The 27,723-nt window shown below is 40.0% G+C and overlaps 1 protein-coding gene across 1 annotated transcript in view; it reads left to right on the forward strand.

The window, feature by feature from the left end:
• SEMA3A (semaphorin 3A) overlaps positions 1-27,723 on the forward strand; it is a 177,766-nt gene that overhangs the window by 104,327 nt on the left and 45,716 nt on the right. The window contains exons 6-7 of the mRNA XM_068400555.1: positions 852-945; positions 8,121-8,240. Of these exons, the coding sequence (XP_068256656.1) occupies positions 852-945; positions 8,121-8,240 (214 nt within the window). The remainder of the gene's footprint in view (positions 1-851; positions 946-8,120; positions 8,241-27,723) is intronic.

Here is a 27,723-nt window from a genome sequence, read left to right on the forward strand (position 1 = left end):
CCACAGTGCACGTGGGAAATAGAAATTTCAGGTTTACGTGTGGCCTCCACAAGTCTTTGGTCTATATGTCTGCTGTGCAAAAAGCATCTATTCTGGTTTTACCCTCAGTGCAAAACGTAAGATAAACACACTATTCAAACTGATTGACAGATTTGGTCCCCCAGTTAAAACTGAAGTAATTAAAGGTACTGAAAAGCCCATTGCTTTGGATTCACTGACCTTGATTTGAGTTAGTGTTGACTGAGACCCTTTTTCATCTTGGTTTATATCCCCATATGCTTTGCCTTCAGCCTGTATATTTTAAAAGTTTTGCTGCATAGTACTGAAAAATAAAAAAAGAAAGGTTCTCCTGATGCATTTGAAGATGCATGAAACAGTAAGTCACTAAATACTCAAGTTAGGAAAAGCAGAATTTAGCATTGTATTATGCACTAATCTACACTTGCAGGATATTTTAGAGAAGTATAGTCAGTGAAAAATGTTTTGTCTTTTTTCAGACAAAAGTTTCAAATTCCAGCTTCTTTAGCTGTTACTCAGCTGAATTACTGTTAACACAGACATATTCTCTGTGAAAGCAGAAACAATTCAATGAAGTTATGCAATTATACCTGAAGTAGAATAGATGAGACACAAGCTGTGCATGTGCATTTGTGCTTTTGACTAGCCTGCAGCACAATGCTGATTAGAAGGTGGGCACTTATGCCAGATACTCACCTGGTGTAATTTGACTTCCCTGAAGCCACAAAACCCGGTATGAATCACATATATTTCACTCTGTTTAGTTCAACTTATTTTTAATGTTCTTTCATCAAATAATGTTGCTTTTTCTTTCTTTTTTTTCCAACTCACAGGACAACATTTTTAGAATGGAAGATTCACATTTTGAAAATGGCCGAGGGAAAAGCCCTTATGATCCTAAACTGCTGACAGCTTCTCTTTTAGTAGGTAGGTGCCACAATACGAGTTCAATGAGACGTGCATTCACGGTAAATAATTGCCAGTTTTCTGCTTTTTTTTCTCCTTGTAGAACCTATGATAGAGCTTTTTTTAAATGGATTTTATTTCCAGGCTAAAGTAATTCTGTTTTCATTTTTAATACAGTTGACCCAGGTGTCTTGAGAAACAAGGTGCATGTAAGCCAGGAAGCAAGTATCACAAGAACCACTGTATACTTCTGTAAGACCTTAATTCTGCAAAGTGTTTCTCCTCCCCAGAGCTAGATGACTCTGGAGGTATTTTAATAGCCCAGTTTACAGGCTGGCCTCACTGACAGTTGCACCAGCACAGCTGAGAGCAAAGTGAGAGTAGTAAGAAATAAGAAACAAGTAAATAAAGAAATAAATAACTTCTTACACCGGTTTTGCTTCCAAGGAAGGCCTATCACCCAAATGTACCTGTATGTGAGCTGGAGATACACAAGCATTCACAGATCCAGGCCTTAAGACAATGTTTCAGCTGAAGACATATATCCAACAGTGAATACAATTAAACTCCTGGCCAGAACAGAGAGATTTCAATTAATTAAGTATTTTTGAATACTTAAAGATATGGCATATGTAAGTGTAGTGCACCTGGACTGTGTTAATCTAATTGAACTAATCCAATTGATTGAATTTATCTAATTGATTTAACTTATTAGTTGAATTAATTGTGTTCATTGTTCTTCTCGCTCCTTTATGAAAAAGGCAAAAAGATATTTTGTATGAAGAAATTAAGAGTGAAACAAATTAGACTCTTCTTTCAGTAACAACTGTGCCCAGGTGTAGCCACTTTATCCTTAGTAGGTAACTTTTTGGCACTTTATTACATCTTCAAATCCAGGGGACAACAATCATTTCAGAAGATTGCAGATTCTCTTATCTCAGAAATCTCCGGGAAATGACACATAACCAGATGCACTGTCTTCTCCAGAACTTTGTCCTTATTGCTAGTCTAGGGTTTTGCCTACCAGCTAGCCTTATTGTATTTACATTACACTTAAAAATGAAGATATTCAAAATAGCCAGCAACAAAAATTTAGTCTTGAGTGTGTCTCATTTCCTGATCTTCGAAGCCTCTAATGATCACAGGTGATGAGCTACCCTGGGGACACGCACTTCTTAACAGGAAAAACAAGAAAGACGTCCACATCTTGCTCCAACTTCTACCCTGTACAAACAGAAAGGAAAAAAATGTGTAAAAGGCCAGTGTATAAATTAGTGCCTGGAGCGACTTGAATTTGTGGCAGAGCTACTCTCAAGGGAATGTCTTTACTATTTACTTTAATATACAATAAAGAAAGAGAATGATGACAAGCCAGTATTACATGGTATACCCGGTATGCAACTGCACAAAGTCAACAACGTCTAACTTTTCACATTCCTTTTTTTTTCACTCAGTCCGGCACAAATATGATTATCTTATTTCCCTTGGCTTAGATTTCATGTCTTTAAAACATCTTTGCTTTCTTGAGCCCACTCCCTATCACTATAATTTTCACTCCATGTATTTCTCCTCCTAATAAACAGTAGACTGAGCATGATATTTTGTTTTGAATCAGGCTTCAATTAGAGCCATGGACAGCACTATAGAAAATGGCACAAATTCAACATTCAAAGCCAGTGACTAATTTCTACTTCAGTGACTTATACAAAACTCAGAGTGAAGCTGAAATTAACATTCCTGCTCCCTGAACATGAACATCCTTTCTTCTCTGCCTCCTCATAGCTACCTCACAGTCATATTGTGTTACTGATTATAATGTTGCATTTACTTTAATCCTTTACTGCAGAGGTTCCCCTGATATTTCAGAAAGTGTATACCAGATTCACCACTGATTCACAATGGCTTGCTCTTATCTTTGCCAAAAAAGCATAAATTTTATGGTAAAGTGATGAACCAAGGCAAAATAATATCCTCCCCTCAAAATAGATGAGAAACAGGGAATGAACTGGCCCAACAACGACTGCATGGAAAGGTTTGGTCCAGCTGCTCTCTGAAGTAAGTAGCACTGGAGTGAAGCAGTGAATAGCTCCATGAAGGCCAGAGGAGCCTCTTGACCGCAAATGCCTCACACCAAGAAGAACATGGATGGACTCTGCTTCCCTTCTCCTGAGCTGAATAATAGCTCAGCTACTCCTGGCCCCGTGTGTACCACAACTATTTGTCCTCACAAGCAACCATGGTTTATCTTAAGTTCAAGAGGGCAACTGTGTAAAACAATTACCCAGCACTCATTAAAATGCAATGTTATAATTAGTAACACAGAGTAACTATCAGGAAGATAAAAGAAGGCTGAGAAGTAAGAGTAACTTATATGGTTAAATACAGGAGGGAAAAATAACCTCTGTTATTCATCAGAAACACTAAACAGAGATTTTGCAAAGTGTGGAAGAAGTGTATGTTCTTGACTCTCTAACTAGAAGGTAAATCTTAAGCAAGTGAAACACAGTTATCCAAGCTGGAATTTGGGCAAAACACCAAGGTTAATTTGCAAAAAGTAACTTAAGATCTTTAAGAACCATTAGTGCTATTAACGGATTCTTATTTTATATTTTAGCTGAAAGAAACACTTATAAATGTAAAAAGGATCTTCAGTTTTCCCTCTCTCCTAAAAAAACCCAATAATATTTAAAAAAAACCCCAAACAAACCAGTTCATCATTATTAAATTGTTCCAATATTTTTCCAGTATACATTCCTTGTTCCATCCACCTGCAAACATTTTTCATTATTTTTGTAAGAGTTGTTCATTAAAGGTAGTTATTGCTACTCTACTCTAAAGTAAACACCAGCTGGGAACATGATATAACTAGTTCCTAGTAATGTAAGACATTATTCATCCATTCCCATCTATGTGCTGCTAACTAAACAATCTCCATTTGAGCAGGCTAATGTATGAAAACGTAGAGACTAAGCAGTCCCTGGGCACCACTAGTGTTTATTCCAGGGCATGAGGAAAATGACAGGCAGCAGGATTTTCAAAGAATGCAATCACAGGAGAAAATTGTCACTGAATGTATTAGTCTAAAGCAATTGTATTGGGCTAGTTGAGAAAACTTCAGAGAAGGAGACAGCATTGTCCCATTGTCAGTCAGTTGCTCTTTAGGAAATGACCCTTTGGGATTTTCAAAAGCTGTGATGTTCCAGAATCCTCAAAGCTATTTATGTTCCTATGTATCACTGTTTTTTAAAAAAAAAAAGTTATTTTTTTAAAAAATATTATTATCTTTTAAATTAGTTTAGGTGCCTTAATGCTCCCAAATATGGATCAATGTGATCTGAAATACAGTGGCTTCTTACCAAGGAAGAACATTGCTACCCTATTTATGAGAAATTAGCTACTAAGTACATATGGGGTTCAGGATTTTAGAGTTTATTCTACTTTCTGGGAAGCTTTAGTCGTAGACTTTAAAAGGAATGAAATCAACATTACTGTGTACGTCTGAAAATCTTAACTTTAGTGAGTAAATCTCTTAACCAAGGATAGCAGATCTCATTTGGGAACTCTTTTACCTGTGACAGCAATCAGGACATTCAAGACTTGGCTTTTTCTATATTCCCCATCCATTCAACTTTCTTATTTCTTTCAAAAAGGAAGCTTACACTTCTGCACTCTCCAAAAATGTATATTTTTTGTAAGAAGCAGTCTTCTTTAAAAGCTGAATAGAAACAAGTACACTGCTTAGTTTTTGACATCTTTGTATCTAATGAGCTTGGGGAGATGTTCACGGTTCCTGTTGCTTGTGTACAGTATGCGGGAAAATGGTTCCTCCCCAAAAGAAAGCATTACCGTGGGCTTTAATTGTTGCCTTTTTATTTAATATAGTCAATATATTTATTTCTGTTTGCATTCATATGTCAACATGCTACTCCTTTAGAAAAAAGTAGCTTGTGCCCAAAACATAAAGCTTTTTCCTAAGCAAACAACTGAGGGCCATCAGCTTTTTCTGGACAGTCACTACTTTATGCTGCTGGGGTGGAAATGCAAAGTGACAAGTTTGGGGTTTTTTTTTCTCCTTCATTCTTTCCCCTTGAGAAATATTTGTCAGTTTTCAAACTGTTCATTTCCACTTGCTTTGTAAAGTTAATGAAAACTGTTTTTAAAACTACTGACAAACATATTCATCCATTCCCATCTATGTGCTGCTAACTAAACAATCTCCATTTGAGCAGGCTAATGTGTGAAATAGCACAGTGAAAACTATCCATGACATAAAAGAATCATTTTCTAGACTGGCAATGAGCAAATTTCAGTCCAAAAGAAGGTCTGTACAGGAAAACAAAGATGAATATACTTCTATCTAGACAGGAGGCAAAATCCTCATATAGTTTTTGAATAGTACTAACTCAACGGATGTGCACATCTGGGATATGACTTGAGGCTCACCCTGAGTTCAGCAAAAATTATAATCTAAAGCCTTACAAAAATAAATGGTATTCCTTGGTATTTCTATCTGGGAGAAGCCAAAATTTACATGACTGCAGCAAATCAATTCAAACTGCAGGCACTGGTCTAGGTACACTGAAATTTGGAGGGGCTGTAGCAGAAAGGAAAGAAAGGTCAGCTAGCTTCCTACAGACTTTTTCTCCTTAGGAACATGCTGAAGCCAATTATTGGCAAAACTTTTACACTATCACCACTGACGAAAAGTACCAGCCACAAGAGTCTAGCAGTATTAAATAGTCTTGGGTTGAATTAAGTCACACCTGGAAGATAGGTAACTCTCAGTGGTGTTTATATACTGAGTTAGATGCTGAGGTGCCAAAAACACTTAAAATTCTAAATATTGCAAATATATAATTTTAATGAGTTTTTGAGCTATATTTGTTTTAATTTTAGTAATGTATTAAATATAGATTTTTTTTTTCTTTCTTGATTGACCTTTTGGTCTGTTGATAACTAGGAAGCAAAATAGGGCTTGTTGGTTTTCTCTTCTCCCCTTTGATTTATATTGATTTATCAGAACTCACTGGGGACTGAAAGACAAGAAAATGAAGATAAGGTTAAAGAAAGGTTAAGCACAGCATGAAAGCCCTTTTCACAAGCAAAAAGATTTTGTGTTCTTTAAAATCTCAGCTGCATACCCTGTACATAATAATCACTATAATTAAGTGATTGTCTCCCCTTTAAAAAAAGTTGAAAATGACATAGAGGAATGATAAATTGTTAATTAATGATATGCTGTTCTGTTTCACTTCTGATTACACCTCCTGCTGGGCACGACTGGTCTATTTGCTTCTAATCTCTGCTGTGAATTCATTCAATTCCACGCCTTTCTGCTATCATGTTTTCACCCTTCCTGACTTTCATGACTACCATATGGTACAGAGCCACTGTAAGTTCAATTGATAATTTCATGGTGTCAGTGTTCTGGGGAAAAGATGTCAGTGATATCCAGTAGCATTGCTTGGACATGGTTGTCCCACCATGGAAATATCTAAAATTGCCATGAGAATTATGAACTTGTTCCTAAAGGGTGTTTTAAGATGAGGACATGGTAGAGTTCATCATGACCATGAAAAATTTATTACCTTAGCTTAAAGAAAGAGTTATTTTATCCTCAAACTAGTCTTTTTCACAGAAGACCCATTTAAGATGGGTAGCTTGAAAATAGCTTTTGGAAAGAATAATACTTTTTAATTTCATATTGAAAGCATAGAGTAGGGTATCTCATTTCACATACAAGTGTAAAAGGGCACAGTCCTAAAAAAATGCATTTTTAGCAATTTGAATTCAGAGTAATTTCATGGACAAGCTCTACATTAAAGCCAGAAAGATACGTGTTGTTCTTTGATCCCTGGTTGTTTTCTGTGGGTCTGATTGATTGCTATATATTATTATTATTATTCTCTTTATCAGTTGGCAGGTGTTTAACTTGACCTTTGAATTTAGACTGTGTCTCTCTGTCTCCTCCATGATACTTCTAGCTGAGGAGTGGCACACTGGGACTCTAATATTACGAGTTTCTTCTCCAGCTAGGCTATGTATGTGCCATTTATGGGCTGAAATATCACAGGTCAATTTTTAATTCACTTGTTCACTGTGATATGCATGGGGTCAAGGTAGCAGGGAATGATCTCATTTATTCTTTCCCTTAGCTGTTACCGGTTGCCAGTATCACAATTACAGAGGTGGCAGGAGGAGAAAGACATGTTCTGTCTTTCCTGTAGAAGACACTGTTTTCAGAGGGTTTGCTTGCTCAGAAAAAAAAGAAGGGGAAAAAAAAGCAAAAAGCAAAACAAAACTAAAGATCAACCAAAAGACAATTTCTATATGAAAAATTCAAGGGACTTGATGACTTTCTGAACCAAGAGTGAATGAGCTGGGCTCTCCAATTCCCAACACAGAGTCACACAGAATCACAGAATCACAGAATGTTAGGGATTGGAAGGGACCTCGAAAGATCATCTAGTCCAATCCCCCTGCTGGAGCAGGATTACCTAGACCATATCACACAGGAATGCGTCCAGGTGGGTTTTGAATGTCTCCAGAGAAAGAGACTCCACAACCTCTCTGGGCAGCCTGTTCCAGTGTTCGGTTACCCTCACCGTAAAGAAGTTTTTCCTCATATTTATGCGGAACCTCCTGTGCTCCAGCTTGCACCTGTTGCCCCTTGTCCTGTCAAGGGATGTCACTGAGAAGAGCCTGGCTCCATCCTCATGACACTTGCCCTTTACATATTTATAAACATGTAACACATGACAGGTCACCCCTCAGTCTCCTCTTCTAACCCAGAAGGCTGGGAGGATCATCTGGAGGTCTCCAGTCCAAACTCCTGTTCAAAAGAGGGCTGCTTCACAGTTAGGTAGGCTTTTTTGGGGCTTCATACTACTGTCTGCCAAGGATAGGTGTACAAGCTGTCAGTGTTCCAGCCTAAGAATCCAAACATATTTTTGAAAGGTGGCTGCACTAGCAGTCAGGAGATACAGCTCATTTGAGAGAGGTTGCAGTTAAGCTCTGCAGTGAGAAAGTGGGTCTAATTATATATTTTCAATGACAATACATTGCATATGGCTTCTTGCTTTGTAATTTCCCTATTATCCTTATTAGCGTAATATAAACATAGGACTGGCAGCTTTCTCTGACTTACCATGACTGGAAAATTGAGAAATGTTGCTTACAATTGCGTCCTCCCACAGATGGAGAACTGTATTCTGGCACAGCAGCAGACTTCATGGGCAGGGACTTTGCCATTTTCCGAACTCTGGGGCATCATCATCCAATCAGAACAGAGCAGCATGACTCCCGGTGGCTAAATGGTATGTAAAATGTACATTTAACCAGCTACGTTCATCTAGCTGTTAAAGACCAGCACACAGCTTCGTTCCAGCAACATCTGTGACATATACATTCCTCTTTTATTTGGAGAAGAATTTTGTCTTAAACCAGTTAAACTAATCAAAAGTGATTTATAAAGAAGCATTTTTGGTTTAATTACATTGAGATTTGTGGAGTGTGATTAAATTTAAAACATATACAGACACTACAGCTAACGCAGTTATGCCACAGGAGCAGACTGCTGTAGGGTGCAAGTTGGACAGAAGCTCAAGGCTTGTGGAGGCATCAGCCACACGTCAACACAAAGTAGCTACAGAGCCTTGTGCAGGACTGTGCCTTACACAGGCTTTAATTTTTGGCTAGACTGAAGGGAATCTGACACTGGCCAGTAAAGCCCAGCAGAAAGTGGATCAGCAGAGCTACCTGAGCAGGCCAGGGTTGTCAATAGTTTGGAAAAAGTGAAAGGGGTCCTGGGCATTCCAAACTATTGGGTTTCAAAATATTCAATAGTTTAACAAGGCATAATAACTTACATTATTGTATGGATACTACTAATCAGGCTTGTAGTTGTTTGTTTGCATGTATGGGGAGAGAGGGATAGTTTCAGAGAAAATCTGGGTTTGACTTAATGTACCAAAATATTTTAAAACACATCTGAGTACTCTATGCAAGTTCTACAGCTTAAATGGAATTACACTTGGCTTTAGCTATACAAGGATATGAGCATTTTGGAAATGAGAATTCATCATCTGAAAAAGCTGACATTTGATATAAGTGAGTCAGTAATACTAACTGTAGTTACTCTGAGTAAATTTATATTTTAATTTTTAAAGACTTAACTAGCCAATTTTGCTGTACATGCTGCTTGCATCTGCACTCCTGTTTTTGAATACACAAAGTATTTTATTCTTAGGTATTTTTCACTCTTAGCCACATTATTTATGTCTGTGCCGAGGTCCAGGTTTTCTTACGTGGTTTTGCAATTTAGTGCAAACTGTTCACGCAAATTTTTAATGTGTAAGAGCAGATCATGTTTTAACAACACATTTTCTTATTAGCTGCAGTCAGGAACTTCTAATATCATACTGGTTATCATATTAGCTGTATATACAATCCATAACAAAACCAATCCCTGACGCATGATTAAAACCACAAAGTGCTATTGCAGGTTGGATAGACAACTCTATATATGACATATGCATTGTGTATATGTACCAGATAAATGTGTATATGATGAGTTGCATGAATCTGTATTTTAATATGACAAGTTGTATGAATCTGATTTTTGTCCTGTTAAATTTAGTTTTGTCATAATTCATGTGGACTACTAAGAGAACAGATGCAGGTCTATTACATTTCAGTTCTATAGTCCATGCTTGCCCAGTAACCCAGAAATATTGTTCATTGGGTTATTTTATTAATAATAATACAAAAGATTTCTAGACTTAAGGAGACAGGAAAGTACAAGGGTTATAGACATATCCGTCTATCTTTGTACCTGGTATAGTAATAATATGTTAAAGATAACACAACACCCACTTCTTTTATGATAGTCACAATGACATAAAGTCCAATCATGCAAGTCAAATCTGCTTTTGTGCAGTAGATTTGCACAATGACAGCTGAGTCAGGAGGATTTATGCAGTGGGAAAGCACAGCCATTGTCCACAGCCCCTGTACTTCATCGCTGAAAATGTGTCATTCCTTTGTGGATTCGGTTATCAGTCTTTCAGCACTAAATGTGAGAACTGCTTTTCCCAAATTAGCACTAAGGTTATATCTGACAGGGTGCAGAAACCACAACTGCTTTGTGCTCAAGATGGGGAGGAGAAGACAGTTGCACATTAAGAGCTGATCAACCTCAAGCTCTCTAGAATTTAAGTATTATCCAAAATGAGAAAAAAAGTAGAAAGGCAGTATTTATTGTAGCACAGGGGAAAGATGATTTTCAACTCTAAGTGTAGTTCTTGCACTATATTCCTGTATGGAAAGCTTCAAGCTAATTTAAAAAAAAAGGTAAAAGATTCAAACTGTGGCCTTTAGAAATGATTCTTGTAACTGTCTCTAATTTAATAGAGAATGATCCTTAAGTACGTTTTCGAAATCTATCTCTGTTGCTACTTAATAATTTTACCTTCCTAATATGGAAATGTTGGCTTAAAATTTGCACTACAACATTCCTATTAAAGACTCTAAGACTTTACTGTTAGTTTCCCAGTGATAAGATCTTGGCAGCCTTTCCGCACAGTACTCCTAATTTCAGCATCTAACAGGGAAATACAAAAAAGATAATTGTTTGTGTTTGAAATTCTGCAGGCATGCCAGTCCTTTGATTATTTTTTTCTTTTGTCATTTGTCTATTTAAATATAATTATAAATGAAGCTTTGTGTTTGCACATATTTAAAGTGGATATACTTTTAATGAAACAAGCTCTGACTGAAGGATGAGGTGTACTCTGCTTTCTTAAAGAAATACTTTTCTGTATAAACTAGTTTTGAACCTTAAGTTTGCAGACCTTTATACATTTTTTAGTAGACATAGATTGCTGCGTAGTGGTGGGTTCGCTTTTCTAGTTGCTTTCTACAGTGTGCTTAGCCTCAGGTTAAAAACCACTATCCTAATAGACATATACTGAAAGCTGGATAAGAACAGCAGTTCTGATCAAACTTTCAGAGAGAAATCCTCATCCCTGTGGAGTTTAATAGCCACGTGGTGAGACATCCAGTTGTAAGTCCTTGCTAATGTTTACTTCATTCGGGGCAGGAACTTGAAACTGCTTTTTCCCATACTAAGGCTAAGGTCAGAGCTGACAGGGTGCAGAAAACACAGCTGTTTGGTACCAAAAATGGAGAGGAGAAGACAGTTGCACATGAAGAGCTTGCAAACTTTTCCCAGAATTTAAGTATCATCCTGAACTGATGTAAAAGTAGGACAACATTGCACAGAGTGATTAAGTTTTTTGGATTTAAGTATGAACACAGAGTTCCTATAGAGATCAAACAGTCACTTTTTGGAGATGCTTCACCCTTCATAAGAAGCTAATGTTGCTGGGAAGAGAGCTTTGAACTGTGCCCAGCCCAAGGGAAGGTGCTGACCAGCAGCTCTTAAAGACTTTCTAAGTCTTTTAAAAATATTAAATACCCACAAGCTTCTAAAGACATTTTATTTTGTGTAAATAATTAAACAGTCACCAAGCCAAATAAAGCAAGGGAGACTGATTCTATAGTCATGTAGTCAGAGCATTCATCTAGAAGGTCCATACATCAGTCACTGTAGCAATGTATATTTAATTATGATACACAGTTGGCCAGACATGACATGGAGGCATTTGCAAAAACACAGTAAAATATGTTGGTGCTCAGGGAAGTCATCTTGGATACGAAAAGCCGCAGTTCAGTGCCCCGGACTGAATCATGTACTTTGTTATAAGCCATGTGTGTGCTCACCCTGGACATTATTGGCTCCTCTGGTAAGTGCATGGAGTTTCTCTGCTCAAAAAGCTTTGACAGTCTTAGATGGTCCCAGTGAGGGTCAAGAATAGTTTTGAACTCTCAGAAAAAAAAATCTTGAAATTGAAAAAACATCTCCTGTCCAGCTTTACTATAAGGAGCAATGACTTTGATGTTACACAAATATCTTACAGAGTCTTGCCTATGGGCAAAAACCATGTTTGCCTTTAAATGTGCCATTGCCTGTTATAGTTCATGCCATCAGAAGCTAGTGTTATTTCAAGACAGCGTAGATCAGGTCCTGCTTCTATGAACTGCTTCAGCAATAAAAAAAGATAAGTAGGAGACCCAAGCGGGTCGGAGCAGCTTCCCCTGGTACCAGGGAGTTCCCTGGTGAACTACATGCAGCGTTTGCTGTACACCTTACGCAGCAGCATTCATGCAAGGGCTGAGGGCATGGCTGGAGGCAAGAAGGCAGAAATGGCAGTGCAGTGTACCAAAGCAAATGCTAAGCAATGTAAAAGCAATGCACTGAAGGCAGTTTTCAAGCTGAAGATTAAGGCAGTGGAAGGAAAGCTTAGAGTCGCTCTCATCTTCCCTGACTGGAGCACAGAGGACCTGGCCTTAAATTGTTAACATTTTGTAAAATGAATAACCATAAACATTTATTTTAAAAGCAAAACAGAGTTGGGCTGCAGAAGATTTGAAAGGAAACTAAATCACAAAAGCTGCATTAAGGTAGTATTATGAATCTGGTTTACACCTCAGAAGAGTGACGGAATACTGGCCTCGCTCGCCCTTTTTACTAGACCTGGGGTTAAGAGAGACTGTCAGTCTGGCTTTCCAGCCTTGACTTTGAATTTCCTTGCTTTTTATGGGTTTAAACCAGCTCTATGATATTATTTTAGCATACTTTCCATGGCTTCATTTTTAAAGGGATTGAGTGCACCCTCAGCAAATTTGCAGATGACACCAAGCTGGGTGGGAGTGTCGATCTGCTGGAGGGTAGGAAGGCCCTACAGAGGGATCTGGACAGGTTAGATAGATGGGCCGAGACCAATGGCATGAGGTTCAACAAGAACAAGTGCCGGGTCTTACACTTGGGCCACAACAACCCCCATGCAGCTCTACAGGCTGGGGGAAGAGTGGTTAGAAAGCGGCCTGGTGGAAAGAGACCTGGGGGTGCTGATCGACAGCCGGCTAAACATGAGCCAGCAGTGTGCCCAGGTGGCCAAGAAGGCCAATGGCATCCTGGCCTCTATTAGGAATAGTGTAGCCAGCCAGTCTAGGGAAGTGATCGTCCCTCTGTACTCGGCACTGGTGAGGCTGCACCTTGAGTACTGTGTCCAGTTCTGGGCCCCGCACTTCAAGAAAGATGTTGAGGGGTGGAGTGAGTCCAGAGGAGGGCGACCAAGCTGGTGAAGGGTCTGGAGGGTCTGACCTACGAGGAACGGCTGAGGGAGCTGGGGTTGTTTAGCCTGGAGAAGAGGAGGCTCAGAGGTGACCTTATTGCAGTCTACACCTACCTGAAGGGAGGTTGTAGTGAAGTGGGAGTTGGCCTCTTCTCCCGGGCAACTAGCCATAGGACAAGAGAACACAGCCTCAAGCTTCACCAGGGGAGGTTCAGGTTGGACATTAGGAAGAATTTCTTTACAGAAAGGGTTATTAGACATTGGAATGGGCTGCCCAGGGAGGTGGTGGGGTCACCATCTCTGGATGTGTTTAAGAAAAGACTGGACATGGCACTTAGTGCCATGGTCTAGTTGACAGGGTGGTGTCAGGGCAACGGTCGAACTCGATGATCCCAGAGGTCTCTTCCAACCTAGTTGATTCTGTGTGATTCTGTGATTCTGTGAAAGTGGGATAGCAGCTGTGCTTAGTCCCCTGGGGTTATTGTCCTTGGTAATCTTTACTTTACAGTTACATAAACAGCTGAGAATTATAGAAGCTAAGCAACTATTCAATAAAAAAGAAAATGCCCTCTTAAATTTCACAGGCTCCAAGGCAGGAAACATGGACTTGATACTCTCCTGGCATTCATACAGAACCTTAGCCGTCGCTTTATATTGTTTCTGCTTATGGCAGTTTGTAGGATGTCCCAGTACCGGCAATATATACACATAATTTTGAATATATAGGTATTGCACAGTAGAGGAATGTATGGAAAGAGAAAGGCAAAATTGCAGCTAGTTTATATGATTTTTACCTCTCTAATAAAAAGGTATTAAATGTGTCAAGATGTTTAGAAATGAATATTTGTTCTCTTGCAACTACTCGTGCTGAGACTTGGGTGTGTTCATTTGCTGCATCCTTGAATCTATAATTTGTCTTTGGTCACCCACACCAAACCCTTTTCCCATCTATACATGCCCACTGATGTCCCCCTCTTCTGTGCCACTCCCTTGTCCCTAAATGCCTTCCTAGATTCCCATTTTCCAGCTCACCTCCTGCACATTCCCAACCCCGATATACAGAAGGCACTAAAATACATGCCACCAAAGGTAAGCAGGTGTGAAAAATGGCTGACCTGACCTAACTATCCTGGTACCTAGGGGTTATTTCATAAAGTACATCTTGGAGAAAGGAGGTGATGCATGCTACAAATACAATAAATCTCCAGCAAGAAAAAAGCTAATTAAATAAAAGACATCATTGGAAAAAAAAGAGTATGAACTTCATATAAATGTATTTAGTCTTCAAATCAGAAGTCTTAAACCATGGAGGGAACAAAATTAGAAAAAGCTGCCCAATAAAAGTAGTCAGTGAAGCGGCCTAACTGGTTTTAAGAGGAACTTAGATAACATTTTATGTGCTGTCATATAGCACGCTTGCCTGATGTCGCAAGGGACTGCAGTGAATAGACCAAGAAGTCTCTCCCAGGTCTCCATTCCCATAAGTTTACAAGAGCATATTTAAACAACCTTACCAGTGAAAACAGTAAGGGGATTTCTTTGTGTGTGTTTTTGTTGTTGTTGTCCTTTTGGGGTTTTCTTTGTCCCCACAAGGACCTCTTTCATTTAAAATATGCATTTCTATATTTGAACCAAATTAGTCAGATGATATCTCCTATCTTGAAGGCTGCAGCGTGGACCAAGTCTTGCACTTTTCCACCCATGCTTATACAGGCATGAACAACTCCGACCCTTGCAGGAACAAAACATGTCTCTATATGCAAGTCTCATTTCTCACTCAATACACCCTCCCACCCCCACTCCCATTATCTTCATTGCTAAGAATAGTAATAAATAATTTCACAGTGATAAATTCCATGTGTGACAAATGCTAATGTCACCTAACACAGTGCTAGGAAGTACTCAGAAACTATGGTGACGGTAGCATAATAATGTGAACAGGATGGCATACAAACTCAATTTACAGAGCTTTTTTCTCCCTTAAGTCTGTAGATCCAAATTTGAGAGACTGAATAAGAATTTTAAATTGTTTTCTCATCGCAATCTAACAAGTCTTTTCTCTATACATTTTTATTACAACCCATTCTTTTTCTCTTGGAAGAAATGTAGAATTTCTGAAATCACAAAATAATAACTTATTTGTTAATGTTATTACTCTATGTTTATACTGTCACTAACCTGAAATGGTTACAACTCAGGAACTCATAGGTCCAGCTGAATATTTGATCAGAATACACTCATTTATTTGAACCAGTTGACTCATCCTGTCTGATAACTGCTCCCTGTACCTTTATACAAAGTAAGAGAAGCATTTGATTCAGAAATCGAAGACCAAGCAACAATTAGAGAATGTGCTTTACAGTTCCTCTGGATGTGAGGAAGATCATGAAGATGGTGGATAAAGACAACCAGGAAAATTATAATCTCTCATCAAGTGGCCTGAATTAAATTATTTTGAATCCTTCTAGGAAATAGATCTTCTCTCTCTCTCTCTCCCTCCCCTAGTCCAGGATTAGGTCATTTTTCTTCATTAAATTTCAGGGCTGGTGATGAGGTTTTGTTGTGGTTAGGTATGAAAAATTGGTAAAAGTAGCCAAAGGATAAGTTTTGAGGCTGGAGTGGAAAAAGCAAGTAGGAAAGATGAAGCAGAAAAGGACACTCCCCTGGTTTGACAGCACATTTTGAAGATTTCCTGAGACTCTAGGTAATATGACCTGGGGCAAAAAGACTTGCATCAGTAAATATATTGGTCTGAGCTATAGCCACAATATGCTTGGGGAAGTTAGGATACAAATTAGTCCAGTAACACCTCACTTAAGATATGTGTATATTACATGGTTAACCGTGGGCTTATTTATGGGTTTTAGCTTGGTCAGCCTTATTATCCACACCAAAAAATAATAACTGGGAGTGTAGATTAGAAGCTGTGCTTTGCTGCAATTCATACTGTGACTCTCTTTATAGAGTATATAAGATAAAAAATAATGAGGGAGCTCAGAATGCTTTGTGCACTGTTTCGACTGGAGACCAGACAAGTTTTCTGCTTGTAGTACAGTTTTAGGAAAGAAGTTCATAGCTCTCAAAACAAGCACTGTGGGATATGACCCCAGTCCCAAAGGGATCAGTGCATAATCTCTATCTAAACAGAGACTTGGAAGTGATTGCCACCTTGGGTGTCTATGCTCACTCATGTACACTGAATTGATCTATTGGTGAAGTGCCTTAGAACTGCTAAATTTTAGGGTTTTTATGTCGGTTGTGAATATGATATCAGGTCAACAACCCAGTAAATCCTGGTGAGCCTCATGTTGGGGTGAGACCTGAGAGTGTAGTCCTTCCCATCACCTATGCTCTGACTTTTCTGGGAAGCAAATTGGATGAATGAGCCAGAACAACCTCTGGCTAGATGTGGATAAATCAGTGCACCTGGCTGTACAGGGCAAATCAGGTGATCTCACTTGGGTGTTCAGAACCAAATTTGATGACCCAGATGAGTTGCTTTTTATAGACATAGCTTTAGATGAACAAATCTGAGTCTCATCTGACACCTCCAGCCTTAGGAGCTGTGTAAAAACCCAGCTGCATGAGTATGCTCCAGGAGTCACACTCTTGATCCTGGATGTCTCAGCTCTGTACTCTTCTCATACTGAATAATAAACACCAGCAATTGTCTGATTACCAGTGTCACGGTTTAAAGCTGGGCCGGCTATTAAACCGGTGGCAGACACTCTCTGTTAACCCTGCCCCCCACCCCCAGAAGGGGAAGGGAAAGGGAAAAGGGAGAGAGACTTATGGGTTGGAAAGTTAAAACAGTTTTAATGAACTATAATAATGAAAAAGAGTATAATAGTAATGGAAATAATTAAATATATAAAAATATATATAAAACTAAGATTGAGCTCCCCCAATGTTGGTAATGTCACCCCCAGCACTGCAGGGCAGGCTCCGGGAAGGCCCAGACTGGGCCCAGCGATGGACGGGAACTGGATTCAGGGATGCACTGATCAGAATCAGGGGCAGCAGGAAAACAGACAGAGCCCTCTTTGGACACTGGCCATAGAAGAAGGGGCAAGACCTTTGTGAGCCCCTGGCTTTATACTGAGAATGACGTGTATGGGATGGAATACCTTCGTTGGTCAATTTTGGGTCACCTGTCCTGTCTGCTCCTCCCTGGAGGTGCGACCCTCCTTCGGCTCTTCACTCGTAAGCAGTGAGGAATTTAGCAGTGACCTTGTGTCCTGGTTTGGCCTAAACCAGGCCAATTTTCCTTTCAGTGATTTTTACTTTCAGCTAAGTCTCTTCTAAGTAACTGCACTTTCTGAAACTAACTGCATGTTTTGCAGACAGTGTCTGCTTCCAGAACTGATAACGCTCGAAGTTTATAGTTATCGCTGAGGCACCAGTAGGGATGTTATGCAGAAAGGCTCTTGCTGTACTTAGTCTTAGAGAAACCAAGGTCACTGCTAAATTCCTCACTGCTTACGAGTGAAGAGCCGAAGGGGGGTCGCACCTGCAGGGAGGAGTGGACAGGGCAGGTGACCCAAAATTGACCAGCGAAGGTATTCCATCCCATACACGTCATTCTCGGTATAAAGCGGGGGGATCACGAGGGTCTCACTCTCTTTCTGCTATGGCCGGTGTCCGAAGAGGACTCTGTCCGTTTTCCTGCTGCCCCTGATCCCGATCCGTGCATCCCTGAATCCAGCTCTCGACCGTCGCTGGGCCCAGCCTGGGCCTTCCCGGAGCCTGCCCTGCAGTGCCGGTGGTGACGTGGCCGACATCGGGGGAGCTCGATTTTGGTTTTGTACATATATTTGTATATATATATATATTTGTATATATATATATATATTTGTATTTTTCCTCCTGGACAAACTGGCTGCCCGGGACTTGGATGGGTGGACTCTTAAATGGGTTAAAAACTGGCTGGATGGCTGAGCCCAGAGAGTGGTGGTGAATGGGGCAAAGTCCAACTGGCGGCCGGTCACTAGTGGTGTTCCCCAGGACTCAGTTCTGGGGCCGGTGCTGTTCAATATCTTTATAGATGATCTAGACGTAGGGATTGAGTGCACCCTCAGCAAATTTGCAGATGACACCAAGCTGGGTGGGAGTGTCGATCTGCTGGAGGGTAGGAAGGCCCTACAGAGGGATTTGGACAGGTTAGATAGATGGGCCGAGACCAACGGCATGATGTTCAACAAGAACAAGTGCCGGGTCTTACACTTCGGCCACAACAACCCCATGCAGCTCTACAGGCTGGGGGAAGAGTGGTTAGAAAGCGGCCTGGTGGAAAGAGACCTGGGGGTGCTGATCGACAGCCGGCTAAACATGAGCCAGCAGTGTGCCCAGGTGGCCAAGAAGGCCAATGGCATCCTGGCCTCTATTAGGAATAGTGTAGCCAGCCAGTCTAGGGAAGTGATCGTCCCTCTGTACTCGGCACTGGTGAGGCTGCACCTTGAGTACTGTGTCCAGTTCTGGGCCCCGCACTTCAAGAAAGATGTTGAGGTGTTGGAGCAAGTCCAGAGGAGGGCGACCAAGCTGGTGAAGGGTCTGGAGGGTCTGACCTATGAGGAACGGCTGAGGGAGCTGGGGTTGTGTAGCCTGGAGAAGAGGAGGCTCCGAGGTGACCTTATTGCAGTCTACAACTACCTGAAGGGAGGCTGTAGTGAAGTGGGAGTTGGCCTCTTCTCCCGGGCAACTAGCGATAGGACAAGAGGGCATAGCCTCAAGCTTCGCCAGGGGAGGTTCAGTTTGGACATCAGGAAGAATTTCTTTACAGAAAGGGTTATTAGACATTGGAATGGGCTGCCCAGGGAGGTGGTGGAGTCACCATCTCTGGATGTGTTTAAGAAAAGACTGGACATGGCACTTAGTGCCATGGTTTAGTTGAGAGGGTGGTGTCAGGGCAACGGTTGGACTCGATGATCCCTGAGGTCTCTTCCAACCTAATTGATTCTGTGATTCTGTGATTCTGTGATATTTGATTATTTCTATTATTATTATTATACTCTTTTTCATTATTATAGTTTATTAAAACTGTTCTAACTTTCCAACCCATAAGTCGCTCTCCCTTTTCCCTTTCCTCTTCCCTTTGGTGGGGAGGGGGAGGGTTAACAGAGAGTGTCTGCCACAGGTTTAATAGCCGGCCCAGCTTTAAACTGTGACACCTTGTTTTCTCTAGGAATAAGTACAGTAAGAGCCTTTCTGCATAACATCCCAACTGGTGCCCCAGTGATAACTATAAACTTTGAACGTTATCAGCCCTGGAAGCAGACACTCTCTGCAAAACATGCAGTTAGTTTCAGAAAGTGCAGTTACTTAGAAGAAACTTAACTGAAAGTAAAAATCACTGAAAGGAAAATTGGTCTGGTTTAGGCCAAACCAGGACAACCAGTAGTCCCAGCGTTATTCTATGTTCTCTAGAAAGCTTTTCTTTTTTAAGCTAAGAAGGATTGTTTATTTGTATGTATTTATTTCAATGGATAACTTGTGGAGTTGGCAATGCACAGCTTTGTAAAGTCATGGTCTGTTTGCATAAGGAAGGTGACAAACTCAGTATATAACTGAAGCAGTGCTAGCTGCGGCGATGATCTCTACTTGAAAGCTCTGTATACTACCATCAGTTAATATATCATTAAAAGCACCGTATCTGTCTACACATATATATATAAACACAAACATATTACCCACATCTATCAGTTCATAGGAAGCCTGTTCTCTTGACCTATAGATGAATTTCAGTAGAGAAAAAGAAAAGGTAATTTGTCCAGGACAGGTGTAGTGTTCAGATTCTTAGACTGCACTTTGCTTTGCTTTTGGTGTAGGTCTCACTTTAAAACAAGCAACAAGGTTTTCTTTGTAATTATTGTTTTTGCAAAGATCCAAATCATCTTAAGAAAAAGGAAAGTTCAGATTAGGTGGCAGGATGCCAAAGACAAAGCCTATGTGTTAATAGGCCTTGCAATTTCAAGTAGGTTTCCCATGATCTCTGAGATCACTATGAGAGATCATCACAGATGTGATGCTTGGGTAACAGTGACTTTTAGCTACTGAATTGTGCGTCCGTTCCTGTTCACAAAGTAACTAACCAGTTTTTCAGGAAAAGTTAAGCAGAAATCTGCTTGTAGGGAATCACACAGCAGAATACTAATTGACTTAAACAAAGCGGGAATGGGTCTGTAACAGCCCCTTCATTGGGATATGACATACATCTGAATCTTTTTTTTATGTTCTTGTGGTGGGTTTTTTGTCTCTTCTGCTCTAGCCATCAATTTAATGAGTGTTGACCCTGTCAATACCAATTTCCTCTTCTCAGGCCACCACGTTCAAAGTTTGGTGGGCATTCAACAGAGATTTACTGTTGACTGGGTAATTTGAGTTCATGTGTGTGGTGAAAAATTAGTGAGGAGAATTACCCAGAAAAGTGGATGCCATGACAATGTATGTCACCATGGTGTGACCAGCTCTGCTGACATAGGTTTCAAAAGCTCTCCCCCTGTGAAAATGGGGCCTGTTTGCAAATTAATTAGTTTCTGGCAGCAGCTTGATTGTTGACCCAAAGTTTGTAGAGTGGAAAAACAATCAGATTAGTGTGTTCAATATAAAGGCCCAGCGCGGCACTCAAGTGCAGTTTGCCAAACTGTTGAAGCCTTGAATAGAGTGAAACAAATTCTTTTTTGAGAAGCCAAGGCAAAGGTTAAGTGTGATGTGACTAGAGCATGCTGGTCGCGGGGCGGTGGGGGGAGAATTAGAGGTTTCAGCCACACAAAAATAGAGAGTGTTGAGCGAGTTGCATTGAATTTAATGAAATTCACAGCTTCAGATGCAAAAGTGTTTGGCAATGTTTTAGTCTGTGTTAAAGGGAGAAATAAGATGGCTTTGTTTTAAGAAGTTTTCTTTGTACAACCATGTGGGATGCCAGAGACTAAGCCTGTAAAGGGTATTAGAGACACTTCCTGAGCCTCCATGCTGTTTCTAAGCACCTGCAGACTTTGGTTTGTACGAGTTCCTCCCTGCCACACACTAACTCCCTTTATCTCTAATGATACAATCCAAACTTCTTATTCATCACCTCCAACATTTGGGCAGGCTTCTTCTTTTAAATAGTGCTGGTGCCAAGACTCACAGGAAAAAGTATTAGAAATCAACCCTTGTAAATAGATAGACTAGATAAAGCTTGTTATTCAGGTACTGAGACAAAAGTTAGATACTACAAAGTACCACAAGTCAGATCTTTAGCTGATAATAAAAGAGAATATCCCCAATTCAGCTGGAAAGTTCTACTGATTTCTACTGACTGCAGTGCTCAGCTCATATCATTAATATGCTTTATTTCTTCAAAGTCTATTTTTTATATAAATCTGCCCTTCAACACCTATTTATGACATTCACTGTTATTTATGCCCTTATAATATTTCCTTTACATCAAACAACCCCTACGCATTTTTTTAATTATTATTTTCCCAGTATGATAAATATAAAGAAGGAAAATACCAACAAATGTGGAGGAAATTGTCCACGGGCAATTGATATAGTCTTCTCTTGAGCCAATGTCTTGGCCCTGTTAGCCTGGAACCAGATACCTGACAGAACCAGGGGAATGGGAGGACAGAACTGCCGAGCTGAAAATATAACGGGCTCCACCATATAGCCACATAGCCACCACCCCATCAAGTAACTGAGATGCCCAACACACCCAGCAGAGTTAATGATGTGAGGATACAGCCCCTTAGTCTGTTCCTGCCTCTTACCCCCCATTCCATAAAATTACAACTGTCTGCAACCTATACAAACTTTGTGCTTGGTAATGGGGCTGAACCTAACCTCCTTTACACTAACATTCCTGAACCATGAATTGCTTGTCCCAAAAGGCATTCAGTGTTGCTTGCAATTAACACAATTGATTGCTCAAAGCCAGCACCTGATGTGGCACGTAGCCAGCTGGAAACATAATTGGCTCCTTAGATGGAGAAACATTCACTTCAGAGGGGAGTTTGCAATGACGGAATTATTAGTTCAAAGTAAACCAGGTATTTGAATACCTGGTCTATACATTAAAATCTCAGCTCACACTAGACGCAACTGAATTAAGCTGCAGACTCAAAGCCTCCTGTTCTCTCTTGTCTCCATAACTTCCCCTTCTCTTTGTTCATGAAATCATGTGAATTCCAGTCTGAATGCTTGTAAGGCTAAGTAATTGCTTTTGTTCTTTGGGTTATTTAATTACAAATCTCAGTAGATGACAGGTCCTCTGCGCTAAAGGAAGACATCACATTTGCACAGTTACAGAATCCCAACACAAATGTGTGTGGCAAATCAGTGACTGCAGATTTATTCATGCCCTCTGGGACCTGCACTGCCTTTTCAGCTTAGCATGCAATATGATTTAAATTACAGCTTGTGCAGAGCTGTGCCTTGGGATTACACTCTATGTTTCCAACTGTTTATAGTTCAGTGAGCTTTAACCTCTGTGATTCTGAAAATTAAATAATGTCACGGCTGATATCAAACTGATGGCTGGTACTAGATTGCTAAATGCTGTCTTGTATTAAAAGCCTATTTTTACAACAAAGTGGAAATATCAATGTATTTAAAACATTGATAACACATTCACGTAGTTCAAGAGCACAATTCAAAAGTCACACTAGCAAAGAATTGCAAAGCTACTATTAAGCTTCATTCTCAAGGATATATTCTGACTTCTGTATTTAGCAGAGTTATGGCTGTTGACTTTACTAGAGCAGGACTGAATCTAATGCAATACTTTGTGATTAGGTAGGCACAAAGAGCATGTAAGATCAAGAAATGTAGATAGAGCATCTGTTGTTGTTAAATTCAGATTTGTTAACTCCTTGCAGATTTTATAGTTTCATTATTTCTGAAATGCTAGGTTATATCAAATCTCACATCTTGAAGACCTTTTTGTGCTGTAACTGTAGGACATCTTAATATTTCTGTAGCCTTACAACAGAGGAGGAGAAAAAACACCTAGTTACAAAAGTATATTTAATGTTTTGGTATGTAATTTCCCAGCAGATCAGTTTTCATCCTTTTCAAGATTTTAATTGGTACAAAATCTTTTAGTGATTTTTCTTCATTTACTTCTGCAAACTCAGTGTTTCCAGGATAGGTACTGTTCCAGTCCCACATGAGCCACTTCACCGGGTCTCTCCCCAGGTTCCACTAGGCAACACTTTCAAAACAAAAGGGTGAAACAGATGTCACCGCCAGCATCAAGTAGCCCGTAAAGCCTTATTCATGACCGTGGTGTAAGGAAGAAAGAGCAGGAAGAGAAAAGGACAAATGGGAGAGAAAAACTGATACTTATTTTTCACTTGTAAAGGTAGCGTGTTTGACTAAATAACAGAGAAAATAAACAAAGAAGCCCCAAATACCTTATTAACAGAACTGCAGCTATCAGATATGATGGACAGATCACACACACACACAAAAAGCAGCTTGACAAATTGTTCCTCATTTGATGCCTTTAAGTTTTGACGATGCAAGAGATCCTGAACATCCCATTTTGGTGCATTATGGTACTTCTTTTTCTCCTTGATCTTTAGAGCACCCTATATTACTTATTTCAGGCTTCAATGCCTAGCTTTTAGGTTTCAAAGTGGTGTCCAAAGTATCCCATCCCTTGCTATTCCATTGTGTTCCATAGTCTTGTATCAATCTATCCTTTTTGGACATGTGGCTGTTAGATTTGATTTTCTAGGTATGTAGATACACGCTTTTACATACCATAGAGTAAAAAAAGACAACGTTTATGGTAATATTTAAGATATGTCAAAGTGTACAGGTATTCACCAGCTAATAGTTGATAGCCAGAAGCAGTGAATGTCTCAGATGATGTGATAGTGTACAGATAAATGACTACATTATTGAAATGTGGTAACATTGCTTTTAAGAATCTCAGTTTCAGTCTCAAAAGTAGCAGTGTTGTCTGAAAGTTTCCATAGCCAAAAGACTGTTGAGAGTAACCCACCAAAATTGAACTGCCAGCTGATATGCCTTTTTTAGCTCTTTTTCCATCTGTTCTCAGACCCCTGTCACTGGTGACTCTAGGCTGAATGTTTCAAATGCTAGGAAGGTGACTTGTCTTGTAGTGTTATCAGGGAAAATTACCTCTTTCAAAGGCAAGGATTCAACTGTAAATCTTTGAGACCAACATCTCTTGTACAACATCCAGCAGAATTTGATGTTCCTGAGTTCTTAGGGTTACCACAAGCATACTAAGTAAATGAAGACAAAATAGTTCCCTTTCTGATTTACCTTTTAAAGTTATAGGCTACCCTGTGTTTTTGCTAGATTCTTGGATTATGGAAAAGAGTATTTTTAACATATGTTTATATGTATAAATTTCATTTCCTGTTGGTAGGTTTGTAAAGCTTTCTGTTCAGGTAAGCGCAGCAAGATTTGTAGGAAGATTTTGTTAGATGAGTTGATGTAAGAAGAAACCAGATAACCTTTCAGGGACAGAGCTTTTTTACACATAATCATTCAGAAAAGCAGAAGTATAGTTATTTTAAAGACTGGATTACATATTTTTCCCATTCACTCCACAGCTCTTATGAAATATTTGAAAGCATTGAGTGATATTACGTTATCTGTGAATATGGCCATATACCTGAGGATTGGTGTTTATTGATTCTTTTACTGCAGTTTGAGCAAAATTCAATACCCTTATAAATAGTAAAAAATGTTCCACTGATGTCAGTGAGATTAATCATATTTCCTGAGCTCAATGATAACATTTGACACACTGTAAAATCTGACAGTCAAGGGGCACAGCTCTCTTCACTTACCCACCTCTTCAGTCTCTGTTTCCTATTCTGTTTTCCTAAAGGAACTTCCACTAAAGGCAGAAAAAGCTCCATGAGAGGGAAAGGTGCAAAACCTTCCTATGAGATATTTTACATGGACTAGTGAGTCATCAGCTTTTTCCACAAGATTGTGTAAAAGGGTTGTCATTACTAATAATCAGTTCTGCTCCATATTTGACATACTTTCAGCTTTATTCTTTTTTTTGCCAGACCAGTCGGTAGAAAGCATTCTTTAAAAAAATGTTCCACAGTTTCTCATTTATTACAGGACCTATATTTTTACTGCATTTCATTCTTTTATTACTTTTTAAATGGTTTTGCTAAACTCTCTGCCAATTCCTTTCCCTGCTGTTTATGTATCACAAGCAAGTGTGCTGCAAATTCCTTCCTCACTGCTCTTAAAAAATGCTAGAATTTTGAGTCTAATACAATGTTACTCCAAGAAGGTTTTCATTCTTAAAAGTTACAGTAATTATTTCAAAAATTTCTGAAATGCTGTCAGTGAATAAAAAGAAAAGGAGGGTTTGCTTGTACGGAACAAAAGTACATACCAATTAGAGTTTGAGAACAACTTTCTGACAGAGCAGTGCAAAAGGTAATGTTGCAAGACTTTTCTATCTGAAGCAACTCCATGGTTTTCATCACACCTGTGCTATCAGAGAGTTTATCTTTTATTTTTTTTTTTAATGAGCAGAACTAAGTTTCACATCTTCAATAAACTAGTACGTTATTTCAGTTGGGTACAATTCGTGTTAGTATCGTATGTTGACTGAAACTAAATGAAGTTGGAATCACATATTATGCTCACATGACTACTGAAAGAGGTTGTCATAACTGATGCTGTCACACTGAATACCTCAGGTTGTGCTGAGGGGTTTTGCTTCCACTTACAGATGCCTTACTGCATTTTATGTTGCTGTGCTACGCTGACAGATCAGTTAAAACCAGTCATTCACCCAGCCCTTTTTTCAGTTTTTGCTGCCATCACTCATTAATCTTACTTTAATGGATTTTGTGTCAAGTTGCTTTACACTAGCTGTAAAAGTTAATTATATCAACAAAACCTTTTTCATAGTTTGACAAAATGACCTCAGTTTTGTGGCAAAATCTAAAGGATTTAACAAAGAAACTAAATTACAAGTGGTTGGATAAGTTAGGAATTTGCTACAGGAGTGTTGTTGGGTGGATCACTTTTTGGGAACTGGCTTAGGCTGATCACAGAATCACAGAATCAATTAGGTTGGAAGAGACCTCTGGGATCATCGAGTCCAACCATTGCCCTGACACCACCCTGTCAACTAGACCATGGCACTAAGTGCCATGTCCAGCCTTTTCTTAAACACATCCAGAGATGGTGACCCCACCACCTCCCTGGGCAGCCCATTCCAATGTCTAATAACCCTTTCTGAGAAGAAATTCTTCCTAACATCCAACCTGAACCTCCCGTAGTGAAACTTGAGGCCATGTCCTTTTATCCTATCGCTAGTTGCCCGGGAGAAGAGGCCAACTCCCACTTCACTACAACCTCCCTCCAGGTAGCTGTAGACTGCAATAAGGTCACCTCGGAGCCTCCTCTTCTCCAGGCTAAACAACCCCAGCTCCCTCAGCCGTTCCTCGTAGGTCAGACCCTCCAGACCCTTCACCAGCTTGGTCGCCCTCCTCTGGACTTGCTCCAACCCCTCAACATCTTTCTTGAAGTGCGGGGCCCAGAACTGAACGCAGTGCTCAAGACGCGGCCTCACCAGTGCTGCGTACAGAGGGACGATCACTTCCTTAGGCTGGCTGGCTACACTATTCCTAATAGAGGCCAGGATGCCATTGGCCTTCTTGGCCACCTGGGCACACTGCTGGCTCATGTTTAGCTGGCTGTCGATCAGCACCCCCAGGTCTCTTTCTGCTGGGCCGTTTTCTAACCACTCTTCCCCCAGCCTGTAGCGCTGCATGGTGTTGTTGTGATAATTTCCTGATGAATGATCATCCCTCACTGAGAATAGAGATGATGGCAGAGTCCCGTCCAGTTTTTTTGACATGATGTCTAGAAGGAGATTGTTTTTACAGCTACACAACCCCTTCCACACACTTCAGATTGAACCTGGCAGTATAAAATTTGGAAGTTTTCTTCTATTTTGAAAATAGATGATTTTTGACAAAAAGGCCATATTTGTTCACATTGTAGGCAGAAAAAATGTAATATCTTTGTGGACAAACAGTTCTGCTGAAGACAGGGTTGTGCTCTGCATGGAGCTGACAGAGAAATCTTGAGTTTAGGTCTCAGGAGAGCTATGGAGGCTGAAGACATACTTGTCAAGCCACTGTTTTTCAGTTTGGGGTTTCATGCTTTTGCCAATTGTGCTGCTGAAGGCTGTCCCCTTTTCCTGTCAGTGAAACGTGTTTGCCTTGTTAATTCCCAGCTATTCCTCACACTGAGCCAGGGACTTGTCTCCTGCAATGTTCTGCATCAGGAGTTTGGCTGATGGTGTTGCTGCAGCATGCTCTCTGTGCCTTCAAGATGCTTTCTTGTACCCTATAATGTCCAAGTTGCAAAGATGAAGGATATTCCACCAAGACATAATCACACATCTCTGAGCATTCTGGAAGGCCTGAGAAAATTACATTAGTGGAACGGAACAGGTTTGGCCTCTTGAGTTTTGGGTCATCTACCATAAACTGCTTGGGCATCTCCAGGGATTTGTGCTCCACCTGTGAATCTTCAGAGCTTACAAAAGGCATGCCCATAGCATGGCTCTGATTGCCAGAAGAGTGTAACACCCCAA

Source organism: Nyctibius grandis, chromosome 5 (genome assembly GCF_013368605.1).
Source record: "Nyctibius grandis isolate bNycGra1 chromosome 5, bNycGra1.pri, whole genome shotgun sequence".
NCBI classification, from domain to species: domain Eukaryota; kingdom Metazoa; phylum Chordata; class Aves; order Nyctibiiformes; family Nyctibiidae; genus Nyctibius; species Nyctibius grandis.